This window comes from Nicotiana attenuata, unplaced genomic scaffold (genome assembly GCF_001879085.1).
Source record: "Nicotiana attenuata strain UT unplaced genomic scaffold, NIATTr2, whole genome shotgun sequence".
Lineage (NCBI taxonomy): Eukaryota > Viridiplantae > Streptophyta > Magnoliopsida > Solanales > Solanaceae > Nicotiana > Nicotiana attenuata.
This window is the reverse complement of record NW_017672672.1, coordinates 25,160-44,421: the sequence shown is the minus strand read 5'-3', so window position 1 is coordinate 44,421 and position 19,262 is coordinate 25,160. Positions and strand designations below refer to the sequence as shown.

At 38.3% G+C, this 19,262-nt stretch overlaps 2 protein-coding genes across 2 annotated transcripts; one reads left to right on the top strand and one right to left on the bottom strand.

Annotated features, from left to right (window-relative positions):
* The first annotated feature begins 7,833 nt into the window (after positions 1–7,833).
* On the top strand, positions 7,834–8,910 carry LOC109214050 (protein FAR1-RELATED SEQUENCE 4-like). The gene is made up of 2 exons (XM_019377927.1): positions 7,834–8,123; positions 8,442–8,910. The coding sequence occupies exons 1-2, from the start codon at positions 7,834–7,836 to the stop codon at positions 8,908–8,910; spliced, it is 759 nt and encodes a 252-aa protein (XP_019233472.1).
* Positions 8,911–15,753: 6,843 nt separating this feature from the next.
* LOC109214049 lies at positions 15,754–18,717 on the bottom strand. The gene is made up of 2 exons (XM_019377926.1): positions 17,933–18,717; positions 15,754–15,820 (listed from the first exon to the last, which is right to left on the bottom strand). Exons 1-2 carry the CDS (start codon positions 18,715–18,717, stop codon positions 15,754–15,756), a joined length of 852 nt encoding a protein of 283 aa, XP_019233471.1.
* Between the last annotated feature and the right edge of the window lie 545 nt (positions 18,718–19,262).

Genomic DNA, 19,262 nt, shown 5'->3' with positions numbered 1-19,262 from the left:
AAACCCGGACCGCACCTCGGAACCCGACAAAACTTACAAAATTTGATAACCCATTCAATTACGAGTCCAACCATACTAGTTTCACTCAAATCCGACTCTTAATCGATGCTCAAAACTCGTAAATTTACTTTATGGAATTTTAGAGAAAAACCCCCAATTTTTCTTTTGAAATTATCAACCAAATGCCAAAAACAAGGATAGATTCATGAAATATAATCAAAACCGAGTAGAGAACACTTACACTAATCCATATGGTGAAAATCGCTTCAAAAATCGTCTCAATCTGAGCTCCATAGCTCAACATATGCAAAAATGGTCGAAACCTCCTAAATAGAGTACTTTATATTCACTGGACGAATTAATGAATCACGATCGCGAAAATACCATCGGTATCGCGAAGAAGAAAAATGCACTGCCCTAGAAATACTCTACGCGATTGTGGAACAAGCTTCGCGATCGCGAAGCACAAAATGCTCAGCCTCGAAAAGACTTTACGCGAACGCGGCCCCAGGCTCGCGAATGCGGCCCCAGGCTCGCGAACGCGATGAAGAAGTCATGAAGACCTGCCCAGCTCAGCTCTACACTACGCGAACACGTACACACTTGCTAAAACGCGATACTCAATCTCCAACAACCTACGCGAATGCGGACGTATATTCGTGAAAGAGAAGAAGAAATACTCAGCTCCAGATATTCCCCTACGCGATCGCATCCCTATCTTCGCGATCGCGAAGGACTACCGAGGCATCAGAAACTAGCAGAAACCAACAATGCAAATATGAAGAAAAATTGTGTGAAATCAATCTGAATCACGTCCGAGCCCCTTGGGAGCCCGTATGAACATTCCAACAAGTCCCATAACATAAAACGGACTTACTCGAGGCCTCAAATAACGCATAACAACATCAAAATCACGAATTGCGCCTCAAATCGAACTTAATAACTTTCAACTTCTAAAGCTCGTGCCGAACTATATCAAATCAACTCGGAATGAACTCAAATTTTGCACAGAAGTCCCAAATGATGTAACAAAGCTATTGAAATTCCCGGAACCACAATCCGAACCTGATGTCATCAAAGTCAACTCCCGGTCGAACCTATGAACATTCTAAACCTTCAAATTTCCAACTTTCGTTAGTGTCGAACCTTCTAGGGATATCCAAATGCAAATCCGAGCATACGCCCAAGTCCAAATCACTACCCGGACCTAACGGAACCATCAAAACTCCAATACAAGGTCAAATACTAAAAAATTAAACTTGGCCAACTCTTCCAACTTAAAGCTTCAATCATGAAATTCATTCTTCCAAACTAATTCTGAAAAACCTAAAAACCAAAACTGATGATTCGCACAAATCATAATACATCATACGAAGTTACTCAACACTTCAAATGGCTGAACGAAATGCAAATTCTCAAAACAACCGGTCGGGTCATTACAGACGGCTTTCCATCTGTCATCAACTGCCGGAGAAGCATCCACTGCCGGCCTGAAAGACGTAGCCTCCTCCTTCCTCGCAGAGATGGGGCAGTCATCAAGTGTCCTCTCCATGATCATCTCTCTCTCGGGACACACTAGCACGCCCGCATTCGCTTCTTCCAACTGTGGGGCCTCAGAGGTTACCCCAACATCTTATTCGATATGTATCGTCGCCGTCCCTTGAAGAGTGAAGTCATCCTCCACTGAATCGACGGCCACAGGGACTTCCACCCCCCACCCCCCACCCCCTGACGTCCACAGCGGTGTAGGGAAGAACCTGCCCGACCTAGTCAGCATTACGAATCGCCAAAGGAGGAGGACGGTTATTGGCTACAGGGAATGAAGAATAATTCAACTAATTCACAATAGGCAAAGTGCTTCCAAAGGTTAAAAAAAAAGAAACTCGGACACGTATGGGTATGGTTCCAAGCCTTAGGGAAGCCGTCGAAATTAGCCACAATGGCCGCAGTCTTGACCTAGAAGTAGTCGAGCCAGAACTGGCGACTACCCATATCGTCCATCCTCACCACCAAGCATTTGCCTCCATGATGATGAAGGTTCAACATCGTCCCTCTATAGAAGCTAGGTGCGAATAGATGCACCAAGTACCGCACCGTCACCTCGACTCCTGCTAGCTCAGCAAATTTGGACAATATCTTGATGACCTTATAAACATAAGGGACAGTTGAGCAGGGCAGGTGCTATAATGGAGACAAAACTCCTCCACCGGGGGGAGAAGGAGGAAGGAATAGCCAATAGTAAGCAGGTAGGCATAGACAGCAGAATATTCAGGACGGTGAACGTACACCTCGTCCTCGTCGGCAGGGATCATTTCAACGTGGTTTGGGAGGCCAAACTTGGCTTTGAACTCAGCCAACTACTTAGGCGCTATTGATGATAGAAACTTTTCGGGCACCGCGTCCGGCAATCATTGAAAGTCAGACCTAGCCTCAGGGTTGCGAGGGATGATCTCCTTGTTGAAGGAAGAGATTCATCTTCTACATCGACAACAACTTCCTCCCCATTAGCAGGGAACACAACTAGAAAAGGGACGGCGTGACTTTCTTCATCAGCATTAGAAAACGGGTTAGACATGGTTATGGAGAAAGATGGGAGTATGGAAGAAAGTTAAAGCTCAGAATATTGAAAGAAGATTCAAGAAAGAAAACGGGGTTTATGATAGCAAGGTAGTATGAAAAGAAGTAAAGTTTGAATAATGAAGAAACAATCCCTATTTATAAAGATTGAGGCACCAAATCCGAAACGGTTCATCATAATTGGCACCAAGTTTGAAACAGTTCATCGTAATTGGCACCAGAATCGAAACGGCAGAACCAGTCAAGGTTACGCGTGAATTAACGTAATGCGTCGGGAACCAGCATCATCATGACGCATGATGTCATGACGTCACTCCTTCTCTTAGACTAGATGGTTCCAATAAATCACCCCGGAAATCTAATAGATTTAAAATATGCGGCCCACAAAGAGCCACGTCGCCTGCTCGTCACAACGATCACGACTGATGTTATCTGTTTAGCGAACTCAACCATAAAAACGGCAATGAACGATATTACCCGCTCATTGAACTCGCCCACAAAGACGACCTCAACAAGCGGAAGGACTAACTGTAAGGGCAAAAAGTTATCCTAGTTATGTGTGGGCCAAGTCAACACTAAGAGAACCTTCTAAGGTTGCCACGCGTCATCGATATGATTTAACAAAGGATGAAGACGAGGTCAAGGTGATCTGACGAAGGATTAAGACGAGGACGAGCACTCCATTTAGAAGGGCAGTAATGGCTAGTTTTAGAGATAAGATATTATAGAGAATATTCTACAGGATATTCCCCCCATTTGTACTATTAGGGTTTTTTGTGGCCCATGTGCCTTTATAAATAGAAAGGTATGCAGCTAGAGGGGAATTAGACATTCATTGTAAAAAATAAAATATCGACATTCTCTGGAGATTCTTGCTTTGTTAAATACATACAAAATATACTTTTTCTCCAAATCTATATCTAACTTATCTCCCACGTTCCAAGGAGAATCCGAATATTCATAGGCTCATCAGTCAGTTATCATTGTCAGGAAAAATATCACAGAAACTCACCCGGTTACCTCACTTGCATTTATTTACATAGTTCTATTATATATCATTTATTACTATTTAATGTTGTTCTCTTTGTTCTTGGGCTATTGAATATTATCTACCGTTATACATTTATTGTTTAGAAAATGGAACTTATGACATTTCATCACCAAATCGGTTATTCTTTTGGATATTAATGTTAGCTAAGGTTAACTCTATTTTATTAGAAAATCTAATTGTTTAAACTTAGATTCAAATTTTGGGTCAAACAAATATCTATAAATATTTGACTCTGAATCTAATTATTATTATATATATAACTCGAGGTTATTGTAGGAACCCAGAAACTTAAATTTCTTGCTCCGCCTCTGGTCCTGAACCATGTTCAAGTTTAACTATTTTCATGAAGCAAAGAAAACTCAGAACACAAAGGGAATACAAAAATAATAGGTTCAAGTGAACCCTTGGGAAGAATTCATGCTTGCCGGCCCCTTGCATGCTCAATAACAATTCAAACGCTTTCGACATTTACTATTAAGCAAATGAAAAGTGTTACCTTAATTGGGTAATTCACTATCAAGGGAATAAAGATTATTCGTACTAATCTGTCAAATTATCTTGTATATGCGTGAAGTTTCCATTTCTTTTGTACATTTAAAGACTTTTATTGCCTAAGAAGCTACGGAAGTATAATCATAGCCGAGTCCAAGATACTTCAGTGTTCGGTTGATGCAATTATGCGGATATTCTGTCTTGTGATATTGTCTCCCAAGAGGTAGACCTAATAAATATAGGAGAAAGGTGATTAGGCAAGTTATGACACAATTTTAGCTTATTGAAGACATACCGTACCCTTGATAGGAGAGTATGTAGGTCGAGAATTAGGGTAGAAGGTTAGTAGGTAGTCGTGCGTGTCTGATCCTTTTCATGCCGATAGTATTAGTATTAGTCTTGTATTATCGTATTTTCTTATCGGCGGATTTCTTTTTTGTATGTTGTTTCTTTCATTTTGGATATTTTATAATCTTATCATTTGCTGTTGTTTCTGCTTCTTTTTCATATTTTCTTGAGCCGAGGGTCTATCGGAAACAATATCTCTACCTACACAAGGTACGTATAAGAATTTATGTATACACTATCTTCCCCAGACCTCATTTTGTAAGATTACCCTGGGTTTGTTATTGTTGTTCTCCTCGCAATCAAGAAACGTTGCAGTGTTCACTAAACAAGAAAGCCCAGTACTGCTAATCGACAGAAAGCGAAAAAACTATTATCAAGTATGATAATAGTTCATCCTAGAAGTTAACATAGAATACGAGGAATGTAGCACTTAAGTAACGACACTAGATTCTTGGCATTTCTCAACAATGTAAAAGAGCGTATGATCATAATCTACAAAAGAAAATGACGCAATCAGTGACTTTGATATTTCTCATTTGTTTCTTATAGATGCCTGCCCTCTGTAGACGGTCACGTTAGTTCCAAGTTTATTCTCAACAAAATATGTACTGCTAGTTCAGTTACCTTGTTCTCTAGAAATCTCTCATTTGATTATTCGTGTCAATGTCTTTCTATTCCTCTTGGACGTGACTAACGAGATGTTTGTACAGCTTACTAACACATGCATATAAATATCTAGTAGTTAATACATGCATGGCAATGGCAGAAAAAATGGCATCTCAAATTAATTAAGAAAAGAAAGATGAATATACGAAGAGAGATAAGAGTAAGGATTATACTCTGCCATTTCACAAATTACTAAGCAGAGCAGATGCACTGGACCGGACACTAATGGCTTTCGGCACGTTGGGAGCCATAGTGCATGGCCTTGCCCAACCTGTCATCTATAAGCTGCTCGGCAATGCCCTAAGACGCATTTGGAAACAACATCAATGACACTGCTGCCATGGTCAAAGCCCTCAAAAAGGTATGCTGATCGGAGGCAAGATTCAGGATTTTAATTTCATGGGTTCAGGTAGTGGTGGCAAAATAGTTAAAAGAAAACAGTTAGCCACTCATATTATTCACTAAAAAATGGATTGGATAATGAACTTTTTGAAAACGAGTCAAATATGGACAAGAACCATATTATCCATTTAGAAAATGGATAACCAATGAGTTTAACTTTTACATTTGTGAAGTCTCAAATTGGGGGAGATATGCACAAATAGCCACTAACAGCACCTGTCTTTATTTTAAAGCCAGTGTTTTAAATGTCTTTAGTTTTTAGCCACTGGTTTAATAAACTTATACCTGACTGGACGAAAATACCCTTCTGCTATAACTTATACCTACGCTAACATTAATGAGCAACAGCGCAGCAGCAACGCAAAATTCTCTTCCGATTTCAAAACTTCAACATTCCAAAAATCGATATATATTTACAGTAAGTTATACTTTTATGTGTTTCTATTGATGTTTATTTCGACATAGTTATACTCTTTCCGATTTCTATTGATTTTTATACAGTAAGTAGAAATTTGATTTTTTTTTTTGAATTTCTGGATTGATAAAGTTAAGGACATCGCCTCCTATGATAATTCTATAAAAATTGAGCACATAATATTAAGGACATAGTGTCCTCATTTTGCAAATTGAATTGAAAAAGTTAAGGACACAATGTCCTTAACTTTGTTGATGTTCTTCTGTATATTAAGGACATACTGTCATAGTTTTGCAAATTGTTTTGAAAAAGTAAAGGACACTAAGTCCTGAAGTTTGAGTTTCAAATTGAAAAAGTTAAGGACATTTGGTCCTTAACTTACACTTATTAGTTCAAACATGTCCGTAAGTTTGAATTACAGATTGAAAAGTTAAGGACATGAGTCCTTAAGTTTGACTTGCAGGTTCAAAAGTTAAGGATAGGAAGTTCTTAAGATTTACTTGCAGGTTCAAAAGTTAAGGACAACAAGTCCTTAAGTTTGAATTACAGGTTCAAAAGTTAAGGACAGGAAGTCCTTAAGTTTTACTTGCAGGTTCAAAAGTTAAGGAAAGGAAGTCCTTAAGTTTGAATTACAGGTTGAAAAGTTAAGGGCATGAGTCCTTAAGTTTGACTTGAATGTTCAAAAGTTAAGGACAGGCAATCCTTAAGTTTGAATTTCAAGTTCAAAAGTTAAGGACACGCAGTCCTTAAGTTTCAATTACAGGTTCAAAAGTTAAGGATAGGCAGTCCTTAACTTTGAATTCCAAGTTAAAATGTTAAGGACACTTGGTCCTTAATTTGGTCTTGAACTTACAGTACATGTTCTTAATTATACAAGGATTGCTTTATAAAATGGTCCTGAGTTTCCCATTCTCTTGACTTGCAGGATGGAAACAATATGCATTATAGTTGCTTTTAATGGTAGATGGACTGAAGACTATAAATATCTTGATCATCAAACAAAGCTTGTTCTAGTACCTGAGTCAATTCGGTTTGAAGATTTCATTAAACAGATCTTTGAGGTTATTGAATTGGATAGACACAAGTTTGAAGCAGTGATATGGTTTGATATTAACCTTGGAACAATCAAAGGAATGCTTGTATCCAAAGATTTAGATCTTCACACATGTATAAAGTTACTAAAAACTCATTCACTCTTCAAAGGATGTCGTTTCATTGTTGATATTTCGGAAAGAGTTTTTGGATCAACAAGCAATGAACATGTCAACACAGAAACTCAACATGATAATCAAAACAAATGCCAACAGATAATGGAAATAGATATGGTTGAAGAGGTGCTTCAAACACATGTCAACAGAGAAACTCAAGATGACAATCAAGACAAATGCCAACAGTTAATGGAAATAGATATGGATGAAGCTCAACCAATAACTTAAGAGGTGCTTCAAACATTTGATTCTATTCAAGTAGAAGGACAAAGCATTATAGAGATTGACAACGAACAAGCTTTGGGTATTCAAGTCTTAGAGAGTGCACCGGTAATCGAAGAAGTTGCTGAAAAAACCTCTACTCAACTAACTAGACGAAGATCAAATTTGAAACAAAAAGAATCCCCAACTACGATATTAAGAGAAAATGCTTCGTTGGAAGAAATAAAAGTCGGATCAGATTTGACAAGAAGAAGAGTATAATTAATTATTTTTCCAATATAGCAATTAAAGGACATTTTGAATTCAAGGTTGTTAGATCAAGCTCAACAAGATATTCGTTGAAATGCAATGATGATAGGTGTTGTTAGTGTGTGCATGCTTTCAGAATTAAAGATTCAACACTGTTCAAGATAGTAAAGATTAGGAAAAAGCATGACTGCTCTGTTAACACAATGAAAGCAGATCAAAGGCATGCTACTTCAAAGTTGATTAGTGCTTACATTATCGACAATCTTTGGGACCCAAGGTTTGAAGTTACACCAGCTTTTGTCATGGCAGAGATGCAAAAATTGCATGGACTAGACATTGGATATCACAAGGCGTGGCGTGCTATTCAACATGCTTCCGCTTTAATAAGAGGAACTCCCGAAGAGAATTATGAATTATTGTCTTCATACTTGTATATGATGACAAGTAAAAACCCAGGAACTTATACTAACATAAAGATAGACGACAACAACAGGTAAACAATCAAAAAAAGTTTATTAGTACGTTTTATAAAATTTAGGACATGTTGTCTTTAACCTTGTTAACTTTTGAGTTGTAACCAGAAGTTCAGGACTGGCTGTCCTTAACTTTTGAACTTGTAATTCAAAGTTAAGGACCGCGAGTCCTTAAGTTTTAAACTTTGAAATCAAAGTTAAGGACCGCATGTCCTTAACTTTATAACTTGAAACTCTAAGTTAAGGATCGACCGTCCTTAACTTTTAACCTTGTAATCTTAAGTTCAGGATTACCTGTCCTTAACTTCTGTTAACCTTGTTTTATATTGTATTTTCAGGTTTCTTTATATGTTTTATGTATATGGATCATCAATAGCTGGTTGGAATCATTGTAGACCAGTGATTGCTGTTGATGCAACTTTTTGGAAGTCAAAATTTCGTGGTGTTTTAATGATTTCAGTTTCAAAGGATACAAATAACCAAATTTTTCCACTAGACTTTGGAATAGCAGAATCTGAAAATAACAATTCCTATGAGTGGTACTTTAGTCAGCTTCGCAATGCAATTGGGAGCCGTGAGAATTTAATTTTTTTATCAGACAGGCATCAAGCTATTGCAAATGGCATTGCAAAGGTATATCCTGAAAGCCATCATGGGATTTGCATCTATCATTTGGAGCAGAACCTAAAGCGAAGGAATGTGAAAAGTGAGGTCATAAAACTTTTTCTAAGTGCTGCAAGAGTATACAGGCGCAAAGAATTTGACCTATACATGTCAGATATAGCAAAAGTAGATAAGAAGACTTAACCACCGGAAAGATGGACACGTTCTTGTAGTCCACGACGAAGATATGACATGCTCACAACAAACATAGTTGAGTCAATGAATTCTGTCCTATTAGAAGCAAGGGAGCTGCCTATATTAAGAATGATGGATTTCATTCAAGTGAAGCTACAACATTGGTTTTCTGAAAGAAGAAATAAAGCAAAAGAAACATTTTATGATGTTTCTTGTTGGGTAGAGGAGGAATTGTAGAAAAGAATAGATTTAGCATTTACTTTGAATGTAAGTATTATGTTCTATGTTTATCTTATGATTTTAATATTATTTAACATAATGTACTAACTTATAATTTTTCAACATTGAAGGTCTTCCCTGTTGATTCATGGCGTTCTAGAGTTGAAGAAGAATGAATAACTTTCTTGGTAGACTTAAACAAAAGAACATGTGTTTTCAGTTTCAATTTGATGAATTACCATGCATACATGCAATTGCATCTATCGAGAAGAGAAACATCAAGAAGTCCAACTTTCAATTCCGTTTGCACAAATTAAACTGCCAGGATTGAATCCTTCTAACTAGACCAAGCTAAGCAAGCCATCAAAACCCATGAGCATTGCTGCAAAATACCTGTAAGAACCCATTACCTCGAACACATACAAAGAATTGATCATATCCTTACCATACCGATTCGGTCTACAATCAAGCCATTCCATCTATCTGAATTTCCTTCTGATTCATTTTCAACTTGATGCTCCCTCTTGCTGTAGTACCACAATCTCTCAATCCCAGGCTCACTACACGAGAACCAAGCACAAGACCACACTGTCTAGGACCCATACGCCGCTGAATACTCTCTCAAATATTACCAGAAACATCGCGCTCCCAAATACTTTAATCTGAAGAACTTCCTGCGAATCCGAATCCGTTACCTTTACTTTCCTGATACTGATACATAGAACCCCATAATTAACATAGAAATACCACAAATCTGAACCTCTTCCAATGAAAACATGGTTTCTAACCACACATGCAACTATAAAATACCCGATTGTTTCTTGCAGAATCTTGAACACATTAGAACCATTCTCGAAAGTCATTCACTCTTATTCAAACTACAAATTACCTGACCTAACGAACAGAACCACCCGTGCCTCATTGGCACTCCGATACTACAAAATGAAATCCTCATCCTAATATAACCACACAACTTCCTGCTCTATGCGCCGAGCATTCTTTACCAACAACAACTTAAGACATCCCGTGATTCTCTCTCCCCATGAAGCATAATGTAACCTTTGTCAAAATTTTCCTTCACTCTAGCCATAGCTAATTCACTCGCATGCCCCAAACTCGAACCAGCATAGCACCTAACCGTGCAATCAGCTGCTCACAGCAGACTCCCCCACTTGGCTTGAATCCATAGATCAAGATACGCTCAATAACTCATAACACTTCTACTCTATCGATGCCACAATACCATAGTGAGATTAAACTCAAATCATTTGCAAGCTTGTGAAATCACAGATCATCTAGTACCGTAAATCTTTTGAAATTCTCGCATTCACCCCCACAACAGCTAAGCCCACTCTTTTAGGCGACCCAAAATTTTAAATTTCAACACTCACTTTTCAATTACACATAAGATCTTTTAATATACACATAAGGATTACACCACTTCAGAACACTTCGCAGGAGATAACCCGCCTGTTTCGCCCCAATGTGACATTTCCGCATACCTTCCAACGTCATACACATTACACAGTTACTTAGTCTTCCTAAGTCTAAACTCGTACCGCAACATAAAATTTACTTCACTCTCGACTGGAAATATGAAAAGATTCTTCATGCGCCCATAACTCGGAGTTACACATCCAATCACAATGGAAACCATATGCTTAGTAGTTCATCTATCATCCAGCAGACCTTCCTCGTCACTCCCAAGTTACATAGATTCATCTCGCAGTACTAACATACTCATCACATGGTTATCCAACCGCCACTTCCACTAATAGGGACAATACCGAACATATAAGTTCAAAACCACGTGTTCACACGATCAGCACCTCGATGCTCAAGCCATAGGCAAAGATCCGGCCTCAAGTCCTCCAGACTGGCCCAACATCAAACTCGCAGAGATCACATCTCGCCCCTTGATCGGGGAATCACAAGCCATTAAGGCACATCTGATGCTGAGCGCTCATGCGTGCATACAAACGCGTGGAAGGAATTTCAAGAGTTTCTTTTCAAGCTGAATCAAGGACGCACAATAAGAATTCAAGAATGTGAAGTTTTCCTAAAGGTTCTGCAGCCTCTCGAGGATAAATACAGACGTATCCGTACCGATCCGTGAGACTCTACTAAACCTGCTCATGACTCGTGAGACCTAGTAACCTAGGCTATGATACCAACTTGTCACGACCCAGACGCCGCACTGGTCGTGATGGCGCATCTCGTGAAGACGAGGCTAGCCAACTAACCCATCTCGTCTTTTCAAAAACAGCTAAACAAGAATGAACAACCTAAATATGACTTAATAGTATTAATTAGAAGAAATACAACCCAATACGGCCCTAATCGGGGTGTCACCAGCCACGAGAATCTATCAGAATGTAAATCCACTACAAGACTAAAATATACAAATCGGAATAATGAACAAAAGAGAGAAACATGGTGTTGCGAACGCTGACAGTCACCTCTTTAACTCATATAACTCTGCCTCTGATCAGCCAAAACCCGCTACTGGGTGAATAGATACCTGCATCTGCACACGAGGTGCAGGGAGTAAAGTGAGCACTCCAACTCAGTGAGTAATAAAGGTAAATAACAACTGATCAGTAAGAAATCACGTAAAGCAACCAACATGCTGTATAGAAGTAGGGTACAATCCTTTGAGAAAACAGTAAAGCTGTGAAATCTTTAGAAATATCTTGGCTCAGTTTAAACCTCCTTTGAAAATGGTCTTTTCAACAGTTGCGAAATAATTTCAAAACAATTAGTGCCGATATGCACAGAAATCCGCCCCTCGGGCACAAATACCACAGTATAACAAGTAAAGACAAGTAAGTATGCAAGATGAGCACATAACAGCTCGCCCCTCGGGCAATATCTCAAAGCAGTACCAGCCCCTCGGGCTACCTCACAGTCACTCATATCAGCCCCTCAGGCTCACTCTTAGAAACACTCGTATCAGCCTCTCGGGCTCAGTATCAATCACTCAGCATAATGGGTACCCGCACTCACTGTGGATGTGCAGACTCCGGAGGGGCCCCTTACGGCCCAAGCGCTATATCAACATAAGGCCTGAAAGCCTTCTCACATCACTCATAAGGCCTGAAATCCTCTTCACATCACTCACAAGGCCTGAAAGCCTCCTCACATCACTCATAAGGCCTGAAAGCCTCCTCACATCACTCACAAGGCCTGAAAGCCTCCTCACATCACTCGTAAGGCCAGAAAGCCTCCTCACGTCACTCAAGCCACCTCGTGGCATATAAATGTATCTCAGGCCCTCGGCCTCATATCACTCAGCATATCCTCACATACGGCCCTCGGCCTCACTCAGTCTGAAAAATCATCACAAGCCCCTTGGGCATTTGTAAAATAGTAGTTCTCAGCCCGAAATATCATTTAAGTTTCAAATCTAAGTAAAATTGGCTGAGTTTGTAAAACAGTAGATATCAACAGGACTGAGTTCAAATAATGCGTAAAAACAGTGAGGAAACAGTGATAAAAATCCCTAAAGGGTTAAGATAATTGGCACGAAGCCCAAATATGGCAATCAACCCAAATCATGATAATAACAAATAAGTTTCAGTCAAATACGTGGTAAAATCATCAATCGGAACGGACCAAGCCACAATCCCTCAACGGTGCTCTACCCCACGCTCGCTATCCGGCGTGCAAGTCACCTCAATACATCACTACGATGTGCAAATCCGGGGTTTCAAACCCTCAGGATATCATTTACAATCATTACTCACCTCAAGCCGGCCAAATCTCTAGCTCGCTATGCCCTTGCCTCTCAAATCGGCCTCCTCGCGCGTCGAATATAACCAAAACCACAACTAATACGTCACAATAGGCTAAGGGAACATAACCCAATCGAAAACAATCAATAACGGGCACAAATCCCGAAATTAACAAAACTCAAGCCCCGGGCCCACTTCTCGAAACTCAGAAATTTTCACATTAATGGGTTCCTTATCTCGCCACGAGTTCATACATATCAAAAACTCTCAAACCCGACCTCAAATGGCCATTCAAATCCCAATTTAAAATCTCAAAATCCCAAGCCCTAGTTCTTCCATTTCTAGTTAAATTTCCATGAATTTCTATGTTAATTTCACCATTAAATCACGTTGTTGGTTCATAGAACTTACCTCAAATCAATCCTCTTCGAATCCCTCTTCGATTTCTCCTAAAGAGCTCTCAAAATGTTCAACAATGGTGGAAAAATGACTTGGGTTCGCGAAGAGCAACATTTTAAGACCTCGAAATTGGTCTATGCGAACGCGACATGCCTCATGCGAACGCGATGAATAATTTCCCATAACTATGCGAATGCGTATTCCCCACTGCGAACGCGATGCACCAAAGACTTAGCTTCCGCGATCGCGGACCCTCAATCGCGAACGCGTAGAACAAAAATAGGCCTACCCAAAAACCCTTCTATGCGATCGCGGCCCCAGGCTCGCGATCGCAAAGACCAAAACACCCTTGTACAGCTGCTGAAATTTCTACAATATTTCAAAGTCCAAAATTCCCTGTTAGCCATCCGAAATCACCCCGAGGCCCCCGGGACCTTAACCAAAAGCATCAACACATCCTAAAACATCATCCAAACTTGTTCCAACCATAAAAACGCCTCAAACAACACAAAAACCATCAATTCACATCAAATTCAAGCCTAAGTTCTTCTAAAACTTCCGAAACACGCATTCGATCAAAAACCCAACCAAATCACCTCCGAATGACCTGAAATTTTACACACACATCCCAAATCACATAAGAAAGCTACAGAAACTCTCAGAATTCCATTCCGACCCTTGGATCAAAATCTCACCTATCAACCGGGAATTGCCAAACTACTAACTTCGCCAATTCAAGCCTAATTCTACACCGGACTTCCAAAACCAATTCCGATCACGCTCCTAAGTCACAAATCACCTAACGAAGCTAACCAAATCATAAAAACTCTGATCCGAGCTCATATACAAATAAGTCAACTCTTGGTCAAACCTTTCAAATTCAAAGCTTTCAACTGAAACTTTTCTTTCAAATTCATTCCAAATTTTCCTGAAAACAAAAACTAACGATTTACATTAGTCATAATAAATAACACGGGGAAAGTCATGCCCGAGAACTGGCGATCAAAGTGCAAAAGCTCAAAACGATCGGTCGGGTCGTTAAGTCACAAATTGTTAAACCTCCAGATTTCAAAGTGCCACCAGGTAGAAGGCAAAAGAAAAGGCATATTCCTGCTACCGAGTCATCAAAAATAACATTCAAATGTGGTCGTTGCAGAAGAATTGGTCATAATAGAACATCTTGTATATATTCTCCGCCTCTCCATCCATTTTCAAGAAAGCATAGAGAAGAGTAGATATATCCACTTATGTTTATCGACTCTTTTTAGTTTTTGCTATAAATTGGATTCATTTAGATTATTCTTATTTGAGCAGATGTCTGAATTTTCAAAATTTCTTTCTTCTTACCTTGTTTTTTTTTCTTTTGAGTTCAAAGATTAAAAGTTAAGGACAGGAGTCCGTAAGTTCGACTTGCAATTTCAAAACTTAAGGACAGTCTGTCCTTAACTTTGATTTCAAAGATTAAAAGTTAAGGACATGAAGTCCTTAACTTATAGTTTCAAGTTTAAAACTTAAGGACTGTTTGTCCTTAACTTTGAGTTTTAAGTTCAAAAGTTAAGGACAACAGTCCTTAAGTTTGACTTTCTGGTTAAAAAGTTATGGACAGGAAGTCATTAACTTATAGTTCAAAGTTGAAAACTTAAGGACTCCTGTCCTTAACTTTGATTTCAAAGATTAAAAGTTAAGGACAGGAAGTCCTTAACTTATAGTTTCAAGTTTAAAACTTAAGGACTGTCTGTCCTTAACTTTGAGTTTTAAGTTCAAAAGTTAAGGACAACAATCCTTATGTTTGACTTGCTGGTTAAAAAGTTATGGACAGGCAGTCCTTAAGTTTGAATTATACGTTCAAAAGTTAAGGACATGCAGTCCTTAACTTTGAGTTCAAAGTTCAAAGGTTAAGGACAGGAGTCCTTAAGTTTGAAATACAGGTTCAAAAGTTAAGGACATCCAGTCCTTAAGTTTGAATTACACGTTCAAAAGTTCAGGACAGGAAGTCCTTAAATTTGTGTTTCAAGTTCAAAAGTTAAGGACATTTGATCCTTAACTTTGAATTTGAAGTTCACTTACACTTAGTCATGAACTAATACTAACAAACTCTATGGACAAATCAACACTTGAGAGAAACAAAGAAATTAATAACATGATGCTTTGATATAACTTCTAAAATTGTAATTTTGCATAGCTGTGATAAAAAATTACGCTATGCTAACAAAATATAAGTGCCTTTTTAGGAATTTAAAGAATATTTCAGAAGTTTTCTAAACTTGCAGAATTCACATGTATCCTTTACAGCAATTTTATACAAAAGATCATCCACAACTATATCTTCTTTAAAACTAAACTACAACTCCTTTGAACAGCAAGTTTCATTTTCACTATCATAATCATCGCCAACATTTTCTGGTGGAGTATCATAACCAGAATTTCTTTTCCATTCACCATGTGCCCAAAGATTTGCAGCAAGTTCTTTTCTAAAGTCTTTTATGTCTTCGGGTTTGAATTACTCCACATCCTTTCCAATCATCAACAACTCAACATATTTGATCAGGAATGCACCACAATCAGTCCTAAGAGAAATGTAAGATATGCAGTGAATTAAACAATAAATCTAAAGTACATATAAATAATATAACAAATAACAACACGTACGATCCAATTTTGTGTGGTGATCTTTGCCATTGAATATCAAATTTGTTGAAGACATTTCCAAAAGACTTGTGATGTTTGTCAAACTGTGAGAACTTTAGAAAGTGGGGTGTCGACGCCCCCTTTTTCTTCCAAAACGGAGTTCGGAATCGGGTATACGACATTCGGGAGGACAGCTCTATTCCCTTGCGAGAATTGGGTTTTTTAGTTTGAAGAGTCGCCACCTAATGATTATAGTGCATTAGGACACTTTAAGGAAGAATTTGAGATGAAGAACCAGAGTTTGGGTAAGGGCTAGAAATTATCTCGAGGGGAAGGTGTTAGGCACCCCTCAAGATCCACTAGTGTGGTTCCCGGCCATGCTACAATTGTGACTTTGAATGCAAACAAACAAGTAAACAAGCAAGCATTGCAAATACGAGAAAACTATTACAAATAAGGAGCACAAAAGGTTAAAAAAAAAGTGCTGAATTTTAGGGAAGGAGCAGTTTAGTAAAAAGTGCAAGTAGGAAGAAGTCAAGTACTTAGTGCGAACAATCTGAAAATTATGTGAAAAATAGAAGTCGAAAGTGCAACAGCTTTTTAAGATTCAGAAAATTGTTAAACTAATAAAGAGGGAGGGGGTCCTAGGTTTATATATTACATGGATCATTCGCACAACACTGGTACTCAATTGTACGCATAGTATTATCGTGTAATCATCATCTCCATGTCTACCCTTTCCCACCCCGTTAAGGTATTGGAGCGCGGAATGGTATCGTTTGCCTATCGCATGCTATTACCCGTCCCAAGCTATCAGTCCCGGGGCATTAGGACTTCTAATCCTAAAAGGGGAAGAAAGGGATGGGGGCCTTTATGGAGTTTAAAGGACAAAAATTCTAATCGACATTCAAAAACAAGTAACAAGTAGGGGGAATGAACAGACAAACAGGTAAGGCTCACATAAACCCCGTAAATCAGATAACATATAGTTTAGCATGCCTTTACACATACTGGTTTAGTCTTTAAAATTAAAAATTAAGAAGCGAGCGAACAGGTTCGATACATACGTTTAGATAGGAAGCCCACATTAGGCAACTTGGATCCAATTGTCAGAACTTAAGGTATTTTAAGCGAGTGATTTAGAAAATACTGGTTCAAGAAAAGTAGTCTAATGCCGGAAAGTACAGACTGCAGTCAGTTTAGAAATAAGTTTTAAGAGAATCATGAGTATAAACCATAAAAGGAGTTCCAGAGTCAGAAATACTTAAGGAAAGAGTAAACTGCAGAACTGTTTTAAAGACAATTTCAGGAAGACCAAAACTTAGTTGGAAAATGTTTAGGCAGAATTTTAGAAAGAAACCATTTCAAAAGAGGTGCTGATTTGAAGAACTCAAATGTATACTGATTCAAAAGAGTTTTGTCGAAAGATTGAGGCTGAAAGCATTAAGACATTAGAGACCAGTTAACAGATTGTTATTGCTTAAGAAGAATCGGACGAACTTGATGCGGAATCCTATAATATCTATATCTGATTTTAAAAAGTCTGTTAAGAACCGGTAAGAAGAGGTAATTATTTAATCACCCTACAGTTTGCCTAATGCATATGCATTCCCTATTGGCATGATTTCTATATGCACTGATTACATGAACGTTAAGGTCCTATAGGAAGGATTTCTAGATGACTTATATCATAATTAAACGTTAAACCCTATACGCATAGTATCTAGGTGACTTGAATCAGAAACATCGAACCATCTTATGTGCAGTATTTCTAGTGAAAAAATTAAAGTCCTAAAGTCATGATATCTACCCTTTATTGATGCAAGAAAGTAAAACCCCTCCCACACCCTTTTACTAGATTCCCCGAGTTCTATACAACTTATTACAACCCAATGAATCTACAGAAATAATAAAAATACATCAAAAACTAACAGCTAGATCCAAGCAGCCTAATTCAATCTTAATGTCCAATAATATGTATTTAACCAACTCCGGGGTCCAGATCTCCAAAGCCTTCTCATTATCCAGGGTGTTTCAAAGTTTCAAGGAACCTTAGGGATTTCAGGCATTGNTCCTGGAAAATAGGAATTACTTCCATAATCCAAACACAAAAGGCAAAAGGAAAGCCAAGTATAGTGTAGCTATCCTTGTCTTTATCTTTGTCTTTCTCTTTCTCAATCTCATTCTCATTCGGCTTCAAACAACTCTTCAATGATTTTAATAGCGTGTCATAAGAAAGAGAGCCCCGGTTGAAAGAAGAGCAGAGTACATCATCGTCGATAATTTTTATTATCTGCTCGGACACATTCCTATTCTTCCGCTTGCCCATCAAAACAGATTCAACAAAATAAATTGTTGCCAACTTCACAGCATCATCATCGCTGCCTACAAATGACGAAGCTGTACCATGTGGGTGACTAGAAATAAAATTAAACAAATCACCCAACTCAATTCTATCCTTTCCGGGGAAATAGACTTTCGAAAGCCTATTCTCTTTCTCATGTAAACCTTTGATGTCCAGCGAGGAATAACACTTCAAACCAGTAATTAGATGAAATGCGTCACGTGTAAACTTAATTTCACGGTCAAATACCTTGAATGTCATCGAATCAGGGTCATTATTCACAATTTCTGAAAGCAATATACAGTGAATAAGTTTACCACAGAACTTCATACTTTGTAATCGGAAGAAGTTGCCGAAAATACCATCCCTCAACTTCTTCCACTGCCTGTTTGACAAAAATCTTTTAATTGTTTCCATATACTGTAAATCTCCTTTCCAATACACCATAAAATTACGCCAATCATCGAACTTGAACACACGATCTCCTTCCATTATCACACTACAAAGAAGGAAAAAGAAAACAAGTTCAAGTTTCAAGTTTAAAAGTTAAGGAGATGCAGTCCTTAACTTTGAATTCCAAGTTCAAAAGTAAAGGACACTTAGTCCTTAACTTAGATTTACAAGTTAAAGAGGTAAGAATAGGCAGGCCTTAACTTATAGTTTCAAGTTCAAAAGGTAAGGACACTAGGTCCTTAACTTCAAGTTTCAAGTTAAAAAGTTAAGGACAGGCAGTCCTTAACTTATAGTTTCAAGTTGAAAAGTTAAGGACACTTGGTCCTGAACTTCAACTTTCAACTTCCAAAGTTAAGGATACTTAGTCCTTAACTTCAAGTTTCAAGTTCAAAAGTTAAGGACACTCAGTCCTTAACTTTGAGTTCCAACTTAAAAGTTAATGTTGTTTGATCCTTATCTTTCATGAACACAGTTAACTAAAAATTCAGAAACACAGTAAGCTTATGATTTTCTACGACTATTTTTATGAAATGTCCTTACATAATCAAATATATTGAATCAACCACAAACACATTACACATTTC

Excerpts from the sequence above, each read along its gene's own strand:
- LOC109214050 (XM_019377927.1), top strand. The coding sequence starts at position 7,834 with ATGAAAGCAGATCAAAGGCATGCTACTTCAAAGTTGATTAGTGCTTAC. Across the intron at positions 8,124-8,441 it reads AAGATAGACGACAACAACAG|GTTTCTTTATATGTTTTATG; the intron begins GTAAACAATCAA and ends TTGTATTTTCAG.